This window comes from Drosophila erecta, unplaced genomic scaffold (genome assembly GCF_003286155.1).
Source record: "Drosophila erecta strain 14021-0224.00,06,07 unplaced genomic scaffold, DereRS2 tig00000055-arrow-pilon, whole genome shotgun sequence".
Taxonomy (NCBI): Eukaryota; Metazoa; Arthropoda; class Insecta; order Diptera; family Drosophilidae; genus Drosophila; species Drosophila erecta.
In genome coordinates, this window is record NW_020825200.1 from 5,069,412 (window position 1) to 5,090,939 (window position 21,528).

The 21,528-nt window shown below is 42.7% G+C and overlaps 3 protein-coding genes across 4 annotated transcripts; 2 read left to right on the forward strand and 1 right to left on the reverse strand.

The window, feature by feature from the left end:
* The first annotated feature begins 6,063 nt into the window (after positions 1 to 6,063).
* On the forward strand, positions 6,064 to 9,093 carry LOC6543511 (short-chain dehydrogenase/reductase family 16C member 6). The gene is made up of 4 exons (XM_001968673.3): positions 6,064 to 6,635; positions 7,983 to 8,100; positions 8,246 to 8,846; positions 8,904 to 9,093. The coding sequence occupies exons 1-4, from the start codon at positions 6,480 to 6,482 to the stop codon at positions 9,004 to 9,006; spliced, it is 978 nt and encodes a 325-aa protein (XP_001968709.1). The 5' UTR covers positions 6,064 to 6,479; the 3' UTR covers positions 9,007 to 9,093.
* On the reverse strand, positions 8,991 to 11,399 carry LOC6543413 (probable ATP-dependent RNA helicase DHX35). Its single transcript, XM_001968674.3, has 5 exons — positions 11,210 to 11,399; positions 11,055 to 11,146; positions 10,893 to 10,986; positions 9,089 to 10,836; positions 8,991 to 9,030 (listed from the first exon to the last, which is right to left on the reverse strand). Exons 1-4 carry the CDS (start codon positions 11,336 to 11,338, stop codon positions 9,115 to 9,117), a joined length of 2,037 nt encoding a protein of 678 aa, XP_001968710.1. The 5' UTR covers positions 11,339 to 11,399; the 3' UTR covers positions 8,991 to 9,030; positions 9,089 to 9,114.
* Positions 11,400 to 14,897: 3,498 nt separating this feature from the next.
* Positions 14,898 to 21,007, forward strand: LOC6543452. 2 transcript variants are annotated; one of them, XM_001968675.3, is made up of 5 exons: positions 14,898 to 16,327; positions 18,677 to 18,780; positions 19,468 to 19,584; positions 19,645 to 20,120; positions 20,218 to 21,007. In XM_001968675.3, the coding sequence occupies exons 2-5, from the start codon at positions 18,679 to 18,681 to the stop codon at positions 20,615 to 20,617; spliced, it is 1,095 nt and encodes a 364-aa protein (XP_001968711.1). In that variant the 5' UTR covers positions 14,898 to 16,327; positions 18,677 to 18,678; the 3' UTR covers positions 20,618 to 21,007. The 2 variants fall into 2 exon arrangements, with proteins under 2 accessions (XP_001968711.1, XP_026834531.1); XM_026978730.1 differs by lacking the exon at positions 14,898 to 16,327 and adding an exon at positions 18,472 to 18,490.
* Positions 21,008 to 21,528: the final 521 nt, after the last annotated feature.

The window sequence follows — 21,528 nt, forward strand, 5'->3', positions numbered from 1 at the left end:
ATATATTCTTTTGCGGACTGCTAAGCTGCTTAAGTCGTCAAATGTTTTCATTGTTGAATTCTATTCATCAACTTAACGTTACCATTGTTGCAGAGCTTAAGCCATTTATAAACGCCCTAAAGAGATTACATCTTAATTTAATGAGCTTAAATACTGTTTGTTGGAGTATGAACTCCAGCAAAAACATGTCTTAACAAAAATTTATAATGAAACGTGATGACCTGCAACTTGGATTGCTGCAACGCACTTGTTGCACATAAAATCAACTTCACCCCACCTAACCCCATCATGGGCCCAAAAAAAAAAGCAAATTGCGTTGTGTAAAGTTCATGGGTCGCCGGCTATTTGCTTGATGATGTTTCTGATGAGCTGCTGCTGCTTTTGGGGGGCTGCAGTTCGCTCAACAGTTTCAGGGTTGGCTGGTTTTTTTTTTTTAGCTTTTTGATTGGTTGTTGGCTGCTTCTTTAGTCATCAGCACACAAGCCACAACTGCGTTGGGGGCGACCTCATCTGTCAGCAGAATTAGAAGCCACATCGGCGGCGGGAACGCAGCCGTTTGTCAGATCTTGTCACATGTCTGCCAACGCACTGCCCTCCACTTCGACCCCCCCAACTCGCCTCTTGAGAAGATCGAGATGCGTGCCAAGTCGAGTTAAAATGTTATTACATTTTGAAAAATCCAAAACAAACGCCACAAAAACAACGACCTGTCCAACTTGTTGTTAGTGTGCGGTCAAACAAGTGCACTTTAGAAATTGTTCATAAATCATAAACTCAGATGTGGTGGGACCGAAAAACGAGCCAGTTTGAATGTAAAACGTTGAAGAAGTGCTAAGTGCATTCCGCGAAGTCATTAACAATATTTTTATTGTTTACAATAATGTACGCAGATAATGTTAAGCGCACACAGAATTAACCACATTTGTCTGGCTTTTGATCTGCCCGATTTTGGCATCAGTTCAAGGCCAATAGCACACTACTACAAATGGGCGCCTAATATCTTAAAATTGTGTTCTTCAAATTGTAACTTTTAAATGTTATAAATATCTAGGCAAAATGTAGAGCATATGAGCATGTTTGAGTAAAACATTATTCCATTAAATAAAAATCATAGGGAAGTATTTAAAACAGAAGTTGTCATTAATTTTCAGGGCTACTATTTAGAAGTGCAAAGACTTGCTTAAATTTTTGTGACAAGGGAAAGGCTTCTAAAATTCTAGTTTTCAGTCGACCCCGAAGAACATCTTCGGTGGCTAAATATACATGGATATTAATTAATCCACAGCGACTCGTGCCAAGCGGCGACCGCATTGGTCCACAATCTCGGATCCAGCAAACTGCTCTTAACAGTTTAGCGGCTTCGGCCAAAATAAATAAAAATCAAAAAAATAAATAACAACAATAAACAACAGCCCAGCCACAATCATTTGGATGTGGATGTGGATGATGATACCAGTTTGCCTCAACCTTGAGCGGAGCGACAACCACATTTGCGTACCCAGTGCGAGGTACGAGATTCGAGTTACCAGTACCACGAAGATGAAGAGCACTTCTTGAGCGGCGCGGCGACTTTGTTTTTGTCGCCCGGCGATAATGCGGATGCGAAAAAGTGAATGTATAGCCACTCGATGACGTTGCGGTAGCCTCATCTTGGTACGTGACAGAACCAAAAGGCAGCATGCGACTGGTTTCGCTGCGATCCCAAATATTTTTAGCCACAATATCCAGTAGTTGATTCGCCGAAGAGGTGCTTGGTAAAACACGGAAAAGGTATCAGTGGTTTCATAATACCCAAGCAGTGATCGTGACTCATCTTCTGCGGTTCATTGATGGGTAAGCGCAAAGAACAATCCTCAAATGTTGATTTACAGCACATCATTAGTCCCAAAAAACACATTTCTACATTTCAATCAAAAAGTTTTAATTACCTAATCAATCTTTGTGCGTTGCCAAAGGTTCCGTCGATAAAAAAACAACACGAAATACATTCATGCTTAATATTTTTAGCCATCGCTCTGGTTCATTGGTTCATTGCTCCTTTTGCCCATATTATGACTGACATTTTTCATTATCTAAGCGAACATTTATCTTCATTTGATTTCGATCATTTGTAAATCTGCAGAACTGGTTGGTAACACGAAGCCAACTTCATGGGTTTCAAACACTTGACAAAAGGGAATCAAACCCATCTCAGGCGATATTTCATTAAAATTTATAATGGCGAAGACTTAAAATATGTGTAATCGCATGCGAAGGCAAAAAACAAAGCAAAGCTTTAATCTGATTTAAATTAAAATAATTCCACACTTCGATTTTACGTAGTATCGATACCAAAATATATATTTATTTATTTATGTACCTGATATTATAATAAATTAATATTTATTGAAAATCTGTTCGTTGGTGTTAACTTACATTATACATTTGCATGTTTGTTGAAGTTAAGTGAGATTGATTTAGTTAACTTAGCAGTTTATCTTGCATCGGTGTAGAAATAATTATAAAATAGTAAACTATTGTAAGTAATATTTGGCTTTCCATAAAAAGCACAATCGACCCTGATTTTTGAAAAATCTTAGCTAATGGAATCATTTATCATCTGTGTCGCTTGACCTTAGCACATTCAATCCAAAAGGTTCGGTCCACGCTTTAGTTTTTACATTTTAGTTTATCAATTCCGAGATGCGTTAAATATTTGCACTTGTTGATATGCGTGACCTCTAAAGCCACTTGATTAAATATTAAACTTACTTGCTGCCCAAAAACCGGCGTATAAATAGGCGTCTGTTGGTCCCAACTTGTTTATGAAAATGGTCGAAAAACAATAATCCGACGTCCTGAAATGTTAGATAATAAATTTCAGACTATAATTGATTAGCGAGTTCATAAGTTTTCGCTATGCTCGGGGGTTTCCGTTTGAGTTTAATAACCTGTCCCAAAACCTGCGTCATAACCCATTCGAAAAAGTTGCTCGAATAGTTTGATATAATCTATTCTATGTATGGTAAAGATTCTGAGAATAAACGTCATTTATGCGACTTATACAATCAGATTTTATATTAAACTAGAAGGGGGTCCCAAAGAAAAAGGTCGACAAAAACGTCATACAAACTACTGACGCACATTCTATACCTCAACATTATATTTAAAACGAGAATAATGAAACAGTTTTCTTATCTTTAATTATTAATCTTATTATTATAAAAAACTGTTCTATTTTTTTTTACATTTTATCACTAAGTAGTGAATTTATCATTGAATTATCACTGCAAGTGCAACGATATTTTTTTAAGTGAATAAAAGTTTTTACAAACATAAGCTTTAGCGAAGACACAAACCTGCACACAGCTATGCCCGCACTCTTGCCATCCTGCTCTCGCGCATGACAAAAACGCCGGCTGCAGTACAGCCATCCCGCTCCCACCCAGCAAGAGCCAAAGAAAGCAGCCGCCGCAAAATTGCGAGAAATCACCGAACTAATTTTTCTGCGCTCCTGTTAACGGACGCGCGATACAACAAATCGCACTACACAAAATGAAATTTGAAAAAAACTCACTTCACAATGCCAGCCAACGAAAAGCGAGAACGCTTTGCTGCTGGCCGCATTTTTCTAACACCAGTCACAGGGCCCAAACCGAAATGCCCCACATCCACCTGTTGATCGCCCTGCAGCAGCAAGTGGGCGGTGGAAAGGGGGGTAGGAAAAGCGGTCGGGAAAAAGGGGCGGAATGGGGTGTTCTCGAGCGGCTGGCAAAGGGTTCGAGTCAATCGGATGAGAAACCAATTACAATTGTGATTGCCAATAGGCTCGGGACCTATCATCATCGAATGCAATGGCCAAACAATGGCCAATGCCACATGAAGCACGAACTCCACCCACCTAATTGCAGATGAACGAGGAGCGCGGCATTTAAAGGTGCTGCTTCCGAAAGGGAAACCTGTTCGTTCTTCAGAAGACTGCGATGAGATTCTTCGCCTTATCGAATGGGGCATCATCAGATCGTTTTGCAGCTCCTGCCCCTGCCCTGCCCTTGCCCCTTCCCCTGCCACTGGTTACTGCCACCTCCGGGGCACAAGGGCCACTCGGCCAGTTGGCCACTTTGGCCTGTAATGGCCTTATCCCCGCTTTAAAGCATTTCTGGTTGGTCTGTCATTTCCATTTCTGCACCAGTCACAGTAAACAGCTGACGCCGGCCCGGCTATCACTTAAATAAAGGGAGGTTTACGACACAAGCCGCACTGCATATACTCTTTAAGGGAGAAATATTTCAAAAAGGTCGTGTTTTACCATACTAATGCTATTTTAAGTTGTCAAACGAATTTATGCCACAATTTGTTAGTAAACTTACCCGAAAGCATAATTAAAATGATAGTATTAAAATTTTCAGGTTTTAAATGACTTATAATAAATTGCCTGCATAGTAACTACACTAACTAAAGAATAGGCTGGTTGACCATCAGAAATCGCACGTCTAGTATGTATACAACAAAACAAATATATTTTCAAAGTTACACTATGGTGTCTTAAGAACTAGACGAGCAATAGTAACACAAAGCTATAGTACCGGGCTGTGAAATACCTAATAAAATAGTACCCCTTCGGCGAGGGTATGAAAACAATACACGCCATCCATGAGCCATTTGTGGCACTGTGTGAGTGCGCAGCTGTGACGGCAGCCAATAAGAGCCACCATCCAACTATATGAGGGCAAACACCATCTGGGCGATCCTGAGTGCCTAGTGCGCGGTTTGTGTCATTCGACCAACACAAATTTTGAAGTTTTTTTCCTGAATTTCTCGCTGTTCGAATGCAGGCACTGGGCGAACGCTTGCCGACCAATAAACTGAACAGCAATCCCAATCCCAGTGCAGGAAGGCTGTTTGGCAGCCAAACCACCAACCAAAGTTGCGACGAATAAAAGAAGCAGAAACCGAACTCAACTGAGTATCTGTATCTGTATCTGCATCGGTGTTTGTGTGCTCTGTATCTGTGACCGCTACTCTCTGTGTGCGTGCTTGTGTGTGTGTGTGTGTTGCTGTGTGCGGGTGTGTGTATCTGTTCCGCCGGATTGCTCGTATCGATTGGACACTGCTCGACGGTCTGGGCATTTCTGAGCGCCTGGCTAAAATATCGGTAGTTTTGTTGGCCGCGTGACGATTGCCGCGTGACTGAAATTGATTGGAATCGGTATCGATAAAGCAAACTGCTTCCTGTCCTGGCGATCAGGTAGGCAATTTAAGGATAAACCTGGTTCTAAGAAGCCCTGATATATGTAGCTAGAGATAATAGCGAAAATCAACGGAGAAATGCGCCAAATATAGAATTTATATTGTAATATGAGTTGAATAGGAAAGAGTCCCTATTGTCCAAACCGTTTCTATATACAATACAAATCATTGTCAAAATGACGAGTGAGTTTCGTCGGAAACGATTTTGTTATACGACTGTAGTTGTAGAGACCAAATGGTGATGAAAACCCAAAATCTGAAGTACAACGAGTAACGAAAGTAACACCCACTCAACAGGTGTGAGCCATACATTTTTGAAAAGGTATGGGTTTAGTCCAAGCCGTTTGCAAGACACTGAGAGAAATATTTGTAATAAAGTTGCAGTTATTAGTAAAATGTTGCATACTTTTCGGTGATGATCGCATTATGTTTTCCATGCAATGTTTTTTTTATTTATATGCATATGTATATGGCGTGAAGGGTGTAATTGTAATATAAAAACTTTCTAAGCTTCTAACAAAATTCTTAAAAAATAACAAGTTTATATAAAAAGCTTTGTAATGAAGAGTGTCTTTAAGACTGGTCTAGTTGGTATTGGCCCGATTTAAATAGGCTCTGTAGCATGGAAATAGTAGCGTGGAATCAACATAAGACGCAATCAAATGCTGGCCGACTAAGACAATAAAATGAGCGAAGAAACAGGTCGAGTTTGCCAGCAGCGTTTGGCTAGAAAGAGCAAAAGCCAAGTTAAGAAAGTGCTCAATTCGGTTGGTTTTTATGCTGGCCGACCATTTCTTCTGCCATTGTGTAAATGTGAATCCCGCACAATGGATAAAGGCAACAAAATAGAAAAAGCGTTGGCTTGGGCTCGAGTTTTTCTGCTATTCGCCAGACCAGCGATCATCAGTGGGGATTGTGAGTTCAGGCTAGACGGACGTGAGTGCTTAGGATCGGATCGTGCGAGTCGAAATCCGAGACGAACATATAGGAAGACGGAGAAATTCCAGCGAGTTTCATTTGCATTTGTGCGGCTCGATTAATGCGCTCCATCAAAAGTGATCAAGTTGCGCATGCCCAGTGCCATTTGTGTGCCGTGCCACAGCCCTAATCAGCCATTCAAGCCGCGCATGCGCAGTGAATTTTAAAAAACCGAACCCAAACTCATACCCAAACCCGAATCGAAACTACCGCGCACGTGTGGCCCACGTTGAATTGCCAAGGGCGTGATATAAGCCAAAATACCCATCATCATGACCGCTGCAGCGGGTCTCTTGCACATGGATCATCCGCTTAGAGCCACCTTTCAATTCTTCCTCGACTTGATGGTGTTTGCCATTAAGTCTGTATATTACGTACTCGAGTCGATTTACTACAGTCTGCTGCCGCAGCGTTTTAGAAAGTTAAAGGTACCATGGAAATGTGTATATTTTATTTGTAATGTGATAGACTTTCCTTCCCCGACTGACCCCGATTACACAACGCCGTGTCAAGAGACACCCACAAAAAATATATTTTTAAGGCAGCTTCCAGTTCGGCACTCCAAATCAATCATTGGTAGAGCTACCTTAAAGCCATGTCATTTGTTTTTTTTATTGTGCAAACCGCCAGTTTTGGCCATTTCACAAATCTTAATGAGCCACGCGCAGTTTCGTGGTAATGAAAACAAATCATGTTTGCTTTTTCTGAAGCAGTCGAACATATGATACTTATGATTTATGAATCTCACGCTGAGAAATTACTGGCAAACAAGAAAATCTAATATTTTAATTCAGGCGTAGGGCAGCACGTTGTTTGCTGATTTGTACGGAGTCTGAAAACTTTCCAATTTATTTATACCGTCTGCAAATCTTAAGCAAATGTCGTAAAAAACCTTTGAACAAACACCTTTCTTTGTTTTGATACGCCTCGATGGTAAACAATTTCGTTCACACGCTTTGCTGACTATTCATGAATGAACCCAGCTCTGTTTTAAATATTTGTTCGCTTCTGCAAAGTTTAACCATGATACAAGCTTTTAAAATATTTGTTTAAATATTTGCTTTAATGGAGCTTTGTCTTCAATTAACCGTAGTCCATGGCTGACATTGAACTTAAGCTATTTACATTTTGGGTATATATGTTTGTCAAAGTTAAACACATCTTCAGTTTGACCAAAAATATCCGTGACTTGACAGTCCAATAAGCAGTAACCAACTTAGTATGACAACAAGTTTTTCCTCATTCAAAAGGCAATGTCTTTTCCTTAGTCACGGTGCACGCTCCACGCACACCAAAAAAATAAATTGCATAGATAAGTATATAGAAATTACAAGCAATCGAAAAGAAAAAGTTGGGATCTGACTAGCAGACAGCAGAAAGTAGCTTCCTTAGCTGCATTGTAACGATGGAAACCGATATGCCCTGCTGTAGGGGATTGAACTCAGATGAAATTATTGAACTTTGTCAACGAAATAAAAGCTGGTGGGCACTCTTGCAACATCTGTCTTATATTATGATTCAAGCATATGTGGCAAGCCATTCGTTGGCCGAAGTAACAAACTTAAATTATGCAAAATGCCCAAGTCATTCCACATGCAGTCGCACCTTTTTCATATGCTAAATAGTTTGCTTATATATATGGATGTACATATATTGTTATTTTATGACTACGGAATGAAAATGATGTGAAAAATTATTGTACACAATATACTATCCTATTTAAACAATTAAAGCTCTATAATTAAAGATTGCTTGTAAATTATTATTCACAACAGGACATCTCTGGCCAGGTAGTGCTCATCACAGGCGGAGGCGGCGGTGTTGGACGCTTGATTGCCCTAAACTTTGCTCGACTTCAGGCCCGCATTGTCATCTGGGATATAAATCAAGAAGGTGGGGGTCTAAGAAATCGCACCTAGATGCTAATGACGCCGTCACAGCTTCCGAATAGCGGGTCAAAAAACTCGTCGACTAGTGAAAGCTGTTACATTTACAATTTGATTAGCTAAACAATATTTGACAATAATTTTCCGCGCAGCCATTAAGACAGCTGTGGATTTGCTGGCCAAACATGGTTATGACAACTGCAAGGGCTACGTTGTGGACATCTCAGATCGGGAGCAGATCTACCAGCGGGCCAGTCAGGTCACCGAGGAGGTTGGTCCCGTGGATATACTGATTAACAATGCCGGAATTGTGTGCTGCAAGCCCTTCTGGGAACTGCACGATCGGGTCATCCAGAACACATACAACATCAACATCATCTCGCACTACTGGACCGTGAAAGCGTTCCTGCCGCACATGATGCGTAATAATCGTGGTCATATCGTGACCGTGGGCTCGATAACTGGAATGCTGGGCACCTACGGATGCAGTGATTACGCGGCCACCAAGTACGCCTGTATCGGTTTCCACGAGAGTTTGCTCACCGATCTGAAAGCCCATGGCTACGATCAAGTCCAGATGAGTTTGATCTGCCCATACTACATCAATACTGGCATGTTTTCGGGTGTCCGTCCGCGGATGATGCCCATGCTGGAACCGCAGTATGTGGCCGATCGCATCGAAAACGCCGTTCGCTGCAACGAGGTGTGGTGCGTCCTGCCCAACTCTATTCGACTGCTCACTCCTCTCAAATGGTAAAGTAATCTATTTAACATAGTTATATCTAATGCAATTAACCCTGGTTTTCTCAGTCTTTTGCCCGCCAAAATGTGCTGGGAGCTGATGTCGCGTGTCATCCGTGGACCCGAGTCTATGATGATGTTCCAGGGACGAGGGCGCGTTGCCGCTGGTTAAACTCAGCTTATGTTGTTCTTCAACCTATAATTTTACAATAAACTTAATTATTTGATTTAATAAACTACTCTAATAGTCTTACATCTACCAATGAGGCCTTGGTTCCTGCTAATCCCGCACTGTGGTCTGTTGGTAGTAATGCGGAGCCAGTTCCGTCAGCCACTCTCTCTTGATTACGGTCACGTAGTTAATGAACAATTTCGTGGTTTGAAGCAGTTCCCCGTAGACCACATACTGAGCTTGAGGTAGCGTGTAGAGAGTGGAGTTCGGATGAATCGCAAGTTCAGTGCCGCTGCTGATTTGTCGATATACTCCGGAGTGGTGCAGATAGGCCACCTGAGTGAAGAAGCCGGCGGTGATGCACTTACACAACGTTTCCACATTGCCATTGCACGAGAAGATTGGAATGCCATACTTCTTCCTTGCCAATGTGATGAGCTGCTCCCTCAGCTCGTGGGCCCTCTTAAGATTCCTATAGATGAGGTAGTATTGGCCACAGAACTCCTTGGTCATGCCCTCCTCCACGAAGCCAGTGTAAACGTTCAACATCGTAATGAAATCCCCTTCCGCGACTTCGAAGTGCCGATGTGCAATGCGTCCACTTTGTTGGGCAACCGCCGAAGCAGGGCGCGAAAATATAGATTGCACCTGGAGCAACGCAATAATGGTTATGATCTCCTCCGAGCAGCCCATCTGACCAGAAACGTATAGCATTTTGGAGAGCATAGCGTTGAAGGGCAGTTCGGCAAGCAGGTAACCCACAGGCTGAGTCAGCTTGCCCTGCTCATCGATGGCGTCCAAGGCAAATAGACCCTCCAATGCGGATAGAAGATTCTGTGCCGGTGGTGGCGATGGGAAATCAAAGCGCAGTATGTTCCCGATGCCCAGCGCTTTTAATTGCAGGACAGCACCGCTCATTTCGCTGCGTCGCATTTCGGGTGGTTGTCGAGGAGCTAGTGCATCATAGTCTGATTTAGTGTACAAACGATAAACCTTGCCGGGACGCATGCGACCCGCTCGTCCTGCTCTCTGGATGGCCGACGCCTTGCTGACGGGCACTATCACCAAACTGTCGCTGCAGGTTTTGGGATTGTACCACTTCACTTTGACGTAGCCGCAGTCTATCACATAAACGATGCCTGGAATGGTGATGGAGGTCTCTGCTATATTGGTGGCCAACACCACTTTTCGAGTTCCTTTGGGCGGGGTAAAGAACACAGCCAGCTGATCGGTGCTCGACATACTCCCGTACATGGGCAGCACCTTGAGATTCTCCTGCTCCGAGCTGGCGATGTATTCGCGCAGGAGATCCAGCGCCTCCAGGACTTCCTCCTGACCGGTTAAGAAGGCCAGAATGTCGCCAGGCGGCTCTTTTTGATGGAGTTTCCAGACGGTCTCCACCGTTTCCTTGACATAATCGGCGCATGGTTCGTTGAGATAGAAATTACTCACTGGATGCATCCGACCTTCAATGCTTAGTTTAACGCTCACTTCTCCCGATCCTGGCCAGCTAAAGAACTCGCTGAAGAAGCCCGCATCTATGGTGGCCGATGAAATGATGAGCTTGAGCGTGCTGCGTTTTCGAAGAATCTTCTTGAGCAGCCCCAAAACCATGTCCGTGAGCATATTCGGCTCATGCGCCTCGTCCACAATGATAACACCATACTGGGTAAGCAGCGGATCGGCTAGGAGTTCGCGCAGCAAGATGCCCTCGGTCATGAACTTGATTTTGGTCTCCACGGTCATCTTTTCCAGGAAGCGCACTACATAGCCCACCGTGTCCCCTACTAGTTCGCCCCGTTCCTGGGCCACGCGATTGGCCAGGGTAACCTGGAAATGGAGTCTAAGTTTAGATTTTATAGGTGTAAAGGACACGGGTTACTTACGGTGGAAACACGTCGTGGTTCGGTGATGCCTATGAGTCCCTTGGTGTGCCAGCCCCACTCATATAAATATTGTGGCACCTGGGTGCTCTTGCCACTGGGAAATATAGAAAAACCACAGAGTTAGAAGGAATACATTGAGACCTTTTGGAATTGCATACACACCTGCCTGTTTCACCCACCAGGATGACCACTTGATGCTTTTCCAAGCAGTAAAGTATTTGATCCCGGTACTGGCGTATGGGCAAACGCTCCCTCTGCAATCATTGAAATTGAATGTGTTTTTTAAGCAAATATTTAAAGATAAGTGATGAGCCCACCTGATCCACAAGTCCCAGGTTGTGATTGGCATTGAATACAAAGGCGGAGGTCTGCTGTTCACCACCTGCATTATCCGTGATTGCATCGTCGGTCTCTGGTTTCAGGAACTTTGGCTTAAAAGTGGTCATTTTCGATTTTGTATTCTGTTTAGGTTTAGTTTTGAAATTAAGTAAACAGCTGATGGAATCAAACACCAAAATACCAAAATGTGTGGAATATGGCTTTATATAGACTTTATGGTCACACTATTATTTGGCGGGAAATTCATCTATATAATGAGTTGAGTCGCCTAAAAACCTCGTTATATCAATTAAACTGAGACTATATAGTGTTCTACCCTAAGTTTATAAAAAAGGCCTTTAGCAGACATAATGATAAAATTTTCACTTTAATATGGTAATATTATAGATCCAACGTAAGAAACCAAAATAAATAAAATATTTTCTACGAATTGGCTGCTAGGATAACAAGTAAATTCCTTTGGTACCCAAAAATTATACTATGTTTGATTTAGTCGACCATTTCATGTACCCCTAAAATGGCAAATGTCCATAACATTCACCTGTATTATTCATGCACATGTTTTTGGCCATTTTGCGGGCACGTTGCAGCACCGACATGTCCCCTATTGCGAGTGAAAATAACTCTAATTGCCAGTGGCAAGGCCACTTGGCTCCTCTGCATACCCTGCAAACTCATTATGTGCTATAAGGTCGCTCTGGCCACGTGTGTGTGTCAAAAGTGTCCCCCGAGTTTTGTGCAGCTGTCGGCAACAGAAGCGCCCAGCCAATTGCTTTTGAATAAATATTGTATCTCTCGAGCAACAAAACACACATTGTTTCGCCCGTTTTCTTTTTTTTTTTATATATATACATACATATATTTTGATTTATGTATCGTCAGTGGGTATTATATGCATGTCGCCAATATTGGGGCGAGTAAGATGGCCGTCGATTCCACCCATCGGCCCCACATGCAAGACCCCTGAATTCTGCATTGACCCTGACATTAAGAACGCTCGCTTTAACTTTAACCCAACCCGACCCGAACCGAACCCATTCAAGCCAAAGCAACGCAAAGCAAAACACGTGCCCGACATGCACGTTTGACCAACCACATCCGCATGCCAGTGCTGAAACAATGGAGCTCTGCTCCACTCGACTCGACTGGACTCCTCGAGCCCAGACCACAGACCCCAGACACCATGGCGTATGAGTAATCCGAGCAAAGCTAATTAAAGGCCAGCGGCGAACTTCAGCCAAGGACGAGGCGCCAAGTCGCCAAAGCCCAGCGAAAGCCGTGCCGTCGAAGCCAAAAACTCTGCGAGCAGTTTGTCAACACCGCCGTTCGCGGAAAGTGCTTCTAGTAAAAGGCACTGGGAGAAATGTTCCTGCTTTCCATTTAAGCTGCTATTACCTTCGTAGGTAAGAAGGTATTTCTCACTATATGAAAAAAAACAATAAATTCACAATGTGTCAAAAACTGTGCTTTAATATTCGCAACTAATTCTCGAATTTCAAATATTAGGATACAATAAAACACGTATGCTTTTAAGTCCGCTGTGTTTCATATGCATATAGATTAGTCATTTCATTTGCGTTCTATGCCACTTAATAGTAGTTATTAAGTTACATTGATGGCTATGGGGGGATGTCACATTTCGCACAGTGTGTATCTTGTCTGGTGGTGTCCAGTTCCAGTTTCGGTTGCACATAAATTTTAATAGATGCGCCCAAGGCCAGAGTTTTACTGTCAAACGACTGTCGGCACTTCACTGCCGGGATCCAAATTCCAATTCCCCCGTCTTTGGGCACCTGACTAAATGCCACAGAACTAAAAGGGCGGCATGAATGCTAACTGTTATTCCGGCTTTTACGAGCAAAGTTTCCTTGGAAATGCCTATGAAGGTACGTTTATTTTTTTCCTATCTATTATAACTATAGTTTCGCGTTGACGACCCTGATTACAAACGCCGGAGTTATGCGTCCTCGACACCCAGCGAGCGGCGCGAAAAGGGGCAGGCGTCATTGTCTTTGCGTGCCGCGATTTGCGTGATTCATGATGCATGTGGCAGGGCGGCAACGTCGCAACTCGAATGCAGCACACACAAAGTGCACTCAAAAAAAACTTGTGGTCTCAAGAATATCCCTAAAGGGCATCCAGTATGTAATAAAAATTCGTTATTCTTTGGTCATTCCTATTATATATTTGTATGAAGTTTTTAAGGGAATTTGGATTTTTTATGATTTTTTGAAAACTCTCATATATGCCAGAGTTTTCGCAAAGTGCATTTAGGAGTGCTAGCACTCCGGGCGTTGTTTTTTGGCGCGTCTTCATGTCTGCTTTAATTACTGGAACTTCTGAAACCGAAACTAGTCCCTGCACCACTTAATGTCAATAAAAATGTCAATTGCACACGCGACCTTGGGCCGCCCGTATGGCTTTCCGGTCAAGTCGGCTGGATTTCGGATGGCATATCACTCCGAACGGCAGCGATTAAAATAGATTTTTTCGGCAACAAGGATTTTCAGGTCCTCACAGCTGAGCGGCGTAAACAAAAACAACAGGCCGCCTGAATTCGGAGAGGTGGATAGAGAGAGAAAAAGAGAGATAGAGAAAGGTGGACAGAAAACGACCGGCTTTGGTGACACGTGCTCCAAAAACTGGCGGCGCTACGTGGCGTATACGTATTGCGCTGACGCCGTGGCCATTTTGCATTGTTTTTTTTAGGTTTTTATACTTTTTGCCTTTGTTGCCGCTAATGTGTTTTGAAAACGCATATCCCAATCCAGTACGGTGTACAGTTACCGCTGGGCAATGGCAACGTGCAAAATAAAAGCCGAACTCCTCATCCGTCTCATCAAGAAGTTGGAGTGAGAGAGTGGCCGAAAGAGAGCCATTCCGATGGGGATGGCAACACCAACACATGAGAGTACCAACACAACTGCAGGGCGAAAGTGGGAGGTAAACAGTGAAAAAGAGGACGAGCGGGCACAAAGAGCACACGCACTGAGAGAAAGTCGCTGGAAATTAAAGTTAATCTCTAAGACATATAATAAATAAATCAATAATTACCGTTCCAAAGAATGTCACTATTAAATTAAAACTGAGCTGTGCAATGCGTATTACTTAAACTATTTAAGCTATTTATAGAAAATATTGCATACTTACCGGGGACAAAGTAGTGGGAATCTGATTGCAATCATTTCTGCAAGTGCAGAGAGAAATGAGCGAATTACAAAGGGTGAGGAGCCTTGCGAGAGCGAATAAATACACGAAGGCGAAAAACACGACGTCGCTGCCACGTTGCAGTTTCCTTCGTTCTCAAATTTGCAAGCGCAGTGGTTTGGGTTAATGATAAATGTATTATTTATGAATTTTAAAATACTTTCAGTATTTTAAAAATGAAGTTTGCAAAATGTTTGAATATGTTTTCTTTAATATTTTCCTTATAACGGAATTACTCCTTTATTGAGATGCAAATTATTATTAATGCATATAATTATTTAATGACAGTGACTCCCTTGAGTAAAATCTGCTAAAATTCTTCGAGATCTGTCTAGAGCGTTCAGAGAAGCATTGGAATCGGCCCACTGTGAGGCGATGGCAACAACAACAGGCAGCGGCGAAAACAGCAACATCTGCTGCTGTTTCGACTGCTGCTGCTGCTGCGGCGCTTTCATGGCTGCTGCTCCTTGGGACGCGAAATCAGTTCGTTGTCGTCAGTCAGCCAGTTCAGTTCAGTTCGGTTTTCGCAGAGGACATCAAGGCAGAGAACCAACAGCCCGAGGAAAATCCATCCAAGGCGAAGGCAACACCAGCAGCGAATTGGAGCAGCAACAGCAACAACGCAGCAGAAGAAGCAGCAGCAGCAGAAGCAACGCAACAGCAAGCAGTCCAGTCCAGGCACAGTTAATGCAAAAAGTTCTCACACCAGTCACCGCAATCGAATTATTCAAACTCGAATTCGATTCCACTGTGCGTGTACCGTTGTGGGTGCGTGTGTCGGTGTGTGTGTGTGTGCGTGAGTGTCCTTGGTTGTGTGTGGCCAAAATAGAAAAAATAATATAAAGCCAAACTGAAGTAAATCAACACTGAGGGCGCCGCCAGGATTCAGCAGCCCACGCAGGACTAAAAAAGGAAGCTGAAATCAGGCCAGGCCGCAGAGGAAAATCAATTTTCTGTTAAAATACATAAATTGCAACGGTAGACGCGTCTCGAAAAGCGAATTGCCGAGAATTGTAGTCGGCTGCAAAACTCCAAAAACTCCGCACCCTTTTCCCCGCCGCCCCTTTGAATCGCCATGAACACACACTCACGCGCGTAGCACACACACACACACACACACGCGCGTACAGAGCAGCAGCGCTTGGACGTTAACGGTAAAAAGAAGAAGAAGACGCCGCCTGGTTAGGCCATCAGTGGAGGTGCAACGGGGGCTAAGGGAGGAGCAGAAAGGAGTGGAGAGGAGAAGAAGAGGAGAATCAAGAGAACTAACTGTAATCTCTGGCGGAGACAGTTCACAACAGTCGCGTCCATCGAGTTAGGCCCACTCAATAATCAATCGACAGAAAAATCAATCACAGCCTGCCGACATCTCCATTCAAAAAAGGCCTAACCAAGAAGCAGCAAAGAATAACTCAGAAAAAAGAACTTCCAGAATTTCCAATAATATAACAAAAACAAAAAAGAAAAAAAAAAAACTATCAACTAAAACAGCCTAAAATAATAACTAAATTTTTCTAATAAAGACATCTGTGATTTGAATATAAAAACGGAACATAAATTTATAAACAACAATTATTTTCATACTGCACTTTTTCAAAACCAACAACAAAATAACTGAAAACAAAATCAATTAATTTTATAAATTTCCAAACATAAATCACATAAAATTTGGTGAGCGTATAAAACAAATAAAAATATAAATTTAAATATATACCGCGCACGCAAAGCTGACACGCCTCGAGGATAAAGTCGAAAACCGCAAAAGCAAGGAGAAAGCAAAGCAAAAGCACCACCACAACCGCCAAACAGCAGAACAGCAGAAGCAAAAGCCGCACCACCAGCCAAGGCAGCCTCAAATTCACACAAGGTCAACGGAATTAATATTTTTTGTAAGTGCACTTCGCAGGCGAACGAAATTGAGGTGGGGAACTGTGCCCTATGCACATTCCTCGGATCGTATCTGATTTTTCCTTTTTAATTGAGAATACGTCGCTAACTTTTCTGCGCGCCATTCCCGAAAGTGCACATGTGCATGTCAATTAGCGTGGATGCGGCTAAGAAATCGCATCTGTAATCACCCGCCAAGGGTTCCTCGAAATTCGCTTTTCGATGCTATTTCAGCGTGTCGTATCATTAATAACTTTGTAAATACCCTCTGAGATACGAATATTTCCCATCTTTAGTATGCTTACTCGAAAATCCATTGCGCTTATTGAGGAGTATTCATATTGATTTATTTCTGAGTTTAAGGATACCTCATTTCATATCTACCCTTTCCTTCTATTCTTTTGAGGCAATCACTTGCGGTTATTGTGGGCCATCTCCTTTCTGTTTTCTGTGACTATCATATTTACCTTCTTCTATTTATCAAAACCCCTCTATCCTTCATGTATTGTCTTGGTATTCTGCTAATCTTTTACCTCCCGTTGATCCTTACAAATGGAAACCTTTCCATTCAATTACATTTTACAGTACAATCTTCTTATGTATTTTAACTGAGTGTACCTGAGTTCAACTTAGCCTTATTTCCTGGAAATTTGCGAATATGTGCTCCTCACAAGCAAATTCAGGGGAAGCTACCTCATGACCAATTCATGACACCCTTCCGGACAGGGTATTAAGATTAAACGCATCGCAGCCATATGGCAACTCAATAATTAGGCCGGAAAAAAACCCAAACGTAGCGAAAATAAATTGGCTGACAAGTGCGATAGCATGCCACAGGTAAGGAAGCAGTCGTGGGCGGGGTAGTCGGTGGACTACCGACCATATAGAGAAGAAAGGGCTCGGGATTGGAATGCGAATGCGAATACGAACTTTCTCGGGGCGATGTCGGCACCCGCGGTGTTGCGTCTGGGTTTCCAAATTCCCCGCGGGGTGTCGCCGTGAAATGTCAACGGTATTTTTATCCATCAAATCAACAAAAACCGTCATAGCAGACCCATCGCTGTAAGGCAGTCAACCAGAAAATATAGACAGGAGATACATTTACAGTGGAAATATTACCACTAAAAAGGAGGATTACGTTTTACCAATTCACCCATACCATTAGTCTGAGGAATAACAAAAGCGTTTTATAAGTTTCAACTACACTGATTCGCTAGCTAAAAGGGATAATATTTATTTAAATTTAATTTCAGGAGTCATTAGTTACAGATAAAAGATACTTTTACTTTCCATAGAAAAATTAACTCTAAATGTGTATTTTTCACCTCTTATGGTAAAAAGTTGACAAATCTGGTCAACATAAATAGCAAATGCTCAAGTCTGATATTGATTTTGCCAAGGCACACAAGTGTTAAGCAATGTCTGAGCTGAATCAGACGTGATGCGGATACGTGGCATATCTTGGCCACTGGTCTGGTCCACACACTCGTACTCCTGCAATGCCAGGCCCACCTTGGATAATGTACAACATGGCTAATACAAATTTCAGCCAGCGTGTGCGCCATTGCTACATTCGTTTTGAGCGCACAAGTTGCTGCAATAAATAGTCATAGTAACCCCTGGCGGTTGGTGGGCTGCAAAAAGGGGGAGTGGCAGATGCCTTTGTAGGGCGAAGGATAATGATATTTGGCGCAATCGCCAATCAATCACAACAGCCATCAATCTTGCGATAAAAACAAGAAAACACACATTGAGCTGCAAATGGATGTATTTGGGAATTGACACAAAATAACTTCTTCCCATCCACAACTTAAAAGATGGCTCTCATTTGTCTGACTTCAGTAACTACAGTACCGATGTTAAAGGTTTAACCTTGATCCCATCCGAAAACTAGTAAATCTAGTCCAATCACGCCATCAATTAATGACAGTAATTGATCCCAATTTCAGTTAATCGAATCAAATTGATTATTGGGCGAAATTTGATGGAGATTACCTGTTTTGGCATGGCACTTTCCTGCTAATTTGGCTCAATTGCCGATGTCCTTCCGATGCACAACCAATTTGAATGGCAGAGTAGCCGGGGGCCATAGTTCTCCATGGATATGAGGAGCCAATCTATATTCCGTTCAACCATTTGTGGCAGAGCATCCCTAACATCCGGACGTGAGTGGCCCGATTTCTTAGACTCCCGCCGTTGTAACTTTTGCTTTCCAACTTGGCTATTGTTAAGCTGTTGGCCTTGAAAGAGGCCAAAACGTGAGACCTTGATGGACGTATAGGGATTCTAAATATACAAGCATTACATAAATACCCACATATGTATGTAACCTGGCTTTAATTTCGTTGCAGAAATGGAAATCATTCCTGAAGGTAAACACTTTCGTTTGGTGCATGAATCAGAGCTTCCAGAAATTTTGGTAACTTTAGAGCGCTATCTGCCGGAATCGCTAAAGGTGCGTATCAAAAATGCCATCACTTTTTTTGCATCCCGAAAGTTTTGCATGCCCGCCCGACTTGACACCAAGATATTCCCCAGGTGCCACGCCCAATTCTCAGATAATTTACCAACAATTACCTGCAGTTGGGCGGGAAATAGGGGGTTTTCCTGTAGTCAGGAGGCGTTACCGAGACCACCAGTCATGCAATCCCAAACCCTCAAAACTGGTCTCGCATTTTTTTTTTTTTTGTTTGTTGACCTGTTTTCACTGTTTACACTTGTATTTTTGTTCAATTTTTAATGCCATTCCGCCCCGAACATCACGTGCTTTTGTACTTTTGCTGGCTATATCTATGGCTTGGCAAAGAACTCAAGGATTTGGCCACCGCCGGAGTTGCCTTAAGTTTCGATTTTTAGCGAGCGACTTTTTTCCGGGGCGGTTACCAACAGCTAGGGGAATGCGATGCCCAAGACTGGGAAATTGCTTTTGTAATTGTAAAATATGGGGAGTGCTTAAAGTCGTAAACTGGGGTAATTTAATTTCATTAATTGTGCTCTTAATTTATTAATATTAAGCACGAACAATTACTTACTTAAATTCCACTTCTTTCAAAAATTATATTATATCACTTATAATTTCAATATCATATTTTCATCACCCATATTCAGGTTATTATTTCAACATGACCTTTTCTACTTGCAGTTTCATCAAACCATAAAAACGTACCTGAATGATCGTATTTGGGATTTTAAGTTTTATGTTGCTAAAGATTGGCCCGACAAACCGATAATTCTCCATTTCCCAGGATGCACGCTTGCGGTGAGTTTGAAATTTAGCCAAACAGAAGAGTAAGATTAACTAATAAACTAAATTTTTTAGCCGCACAACAATATATACCAAACTATAGGCATATTTTGTCCATCCGCACACATCGAGCATGTCGATATGCTGCGCACCGAAGATGTACTTATAGATTGGCAGAAGCCTATGTACCTGAACTTTACGCACATCGCCATTATCAATCGCCTGGATGACTTCTACTCGAAGTTCGGTGTGGTGGAACGACTCAGTGGTGATATCTATGTGTGCAACAAGCTGAACGCCGACCTGGAACTGGAGCCGCTACCGGATGACGCGGAGATGCGTCTGCTGAACCTGGACAACGTGCAGGGCATACATGATTTATATCCTGCCAATGAAATCGAGTGCGTCCAGCTGTTTGACATCCTCGTGCGCAAGCTACCTGGCCTGGGCATCTTTCGCAAGGAAACCGGAGAGCTAGCAGCCTGGATGGTCCATTCATACTACGGTGCCATGTTCTCAATGCAAACACGTCCAGACTTTAGGCGCATGGGGTGAGTAGAGCTCCTTTGGTGACCCATGACAGCATCCTTAGCATCTTTTACTTTAACTTTTAATTTACTAATTATACAATAAATGATTCTCCCACAGCTATGGAATCCGTCTGGCCAAGTCACTGACCCAACTAGTGATCGAGCGCGGCTACACGCCTTTCGTGGTGATACGTCCTGGGAACGATGCGTCCCGCAGTCTGTATACGAAGCTGGGCTACGAAAAAGCCTTCGAGACGTGCCGGGTACGGATGACACCGGATTGCTATGAGGACAGCACCGTGGGAACCATCGGCAACACGTCCTATGGAAAGTTTCCGCCGTTGCCGCAGGGCGAATGCGTGGTGGTGACCAAGCTTCGGCGCAAGCATGTGCCCGGCGAGAGCCAGACGGTGGACGAGGGCATCGAAGATATGTTGGCTGAAAAATGTGATATCAGCGGCGACGAGGCGAGGGAGCGCAAGACCACGACCGACGAGGGCATCGGGGAGGACAAGTAGGTCAGGTTGGGTTAGGGGTACGAGATATGAGATCGAACGGAGCGCTACGCCCACGCAGAACTTATGCTTAAAGCTGTAAGCACCCATTAGGACTCTTTAGGACAGACAGGACATGGCACACATCAAGTGGCGTTGATTTTTTAAACAATTATATTAACGAGAAAATCAAGAAACTGTACGAGTATATTTATAGATGGTATATGAAGCTTCCTCACACAGAAACGCGGCGGCGTCGATCGGCGAATGCGGATTTTTTGGCCAGAATCAAGGGATTTATTTTATATGGGTATTGATTAGGATTCGATGACAAGAACTAAACATTAACCGGGGGATATAAACGATCAAGAGGAGCGCTGAAGTCAGACATTTTAAACGGGAACCGAAGACAGAGAGAGAAAATTTTTAATTTTTTGCTAAAAATGCTTTTACAAAAGTGAGCTCCAAGAACGAACAGAGAACACAACAAAGAGTGGCTCAATGCAAATCGAGGAGCGCATCAATTTATTAAAACTATTATATATATTAACTCTATATATCAAATTGTTAAACGAACTAAACAAGCAACACACACCAACTACTTCTCTCTTCTGGCTCGCCACGCAAAATCTCTGAACAGGATAATAATCTCGAATCAGCCGAAAAACACAGAAATCTCTCGCTTGGGCCATGGAACAGAGCTATGCACAATTTCCTCTATTTAAAGAAATCGTTTCAGAATACTACATATATATTTTTCAAACTATATTGAATACTTTCGATGACCCAAACGAAGTGCTTTGATTTTAAATGGTCTTGTACCAACCAAACATATTTGGATTTATAGGCTTTTTTCAAATTTATATATATACCCAAATCCAAGAATGGAATACGAAACGATGCGAAAACCAAACAAAAATACAAAATAAATATAT

Coding starts and splice junctions, on each gene's coding strand:
- LOC6543413 (XM_001968674.3), bottom strand. CDS start 11,338: ATGACCACTTTTAAGCCAAAGTTCCTGAAACCAGAGACCGACGATGCA. Junction 11,147..11,209: donor ACCTGGGACTTGTGGATCAG/GTGGGCTCATCA, acceptor CAATGATTGCAG/AGGGAGCGTTTGCCCATACG. Junction 10,837..10,892: donor AACCACGACGTGTTTCCACC/GTAAGTAACCCG, acceptor CTCCATTTCCAG/GTTACCCTGGCCAATCGCGT.
- LOC6543511 (XM_001968673.3), top strand. CDS start 6,480: ATGACCGCTGCAGCGGGTCTCTTGCACATGGATCATCCGCTTAGAGCC. Junction 8,101..8,245: donor CTGGGATATAAATCAAGAAG/GTGGGGGTCTAA, acceptor TTTTCCGCGCAG/CCATTAAGACAGCTGTGGAT. Junction 8,847..8,903: donor CTGCTCACTCCTCTCAAATG/GTAAAGTAATCT, acceptor TGGTTTTCTCAG/TCTTTTGCCCGCCAAAATGT.
- LOC6543452 (XM_001968675.3), top strand. CDS start 18,679: ATGGAAATCATTCCTGAAGGTAAACACTTTCGTTTGGTGCATGAATCA. Junction 19,585..19,644: donor TCCCAGGATGCACGCTTGCG/GTGAGTTTGAAA, acceptor TAAATTTTTTAG/CCGCACAACAATATATACCA. Junction 20,121..20,217: donor CCAGACTTTAGGCGCATGGG/GTGAGTAGAGCT, acceptor ATTCTCCCACAG/CTATGGAATCCGTCTGGCCA.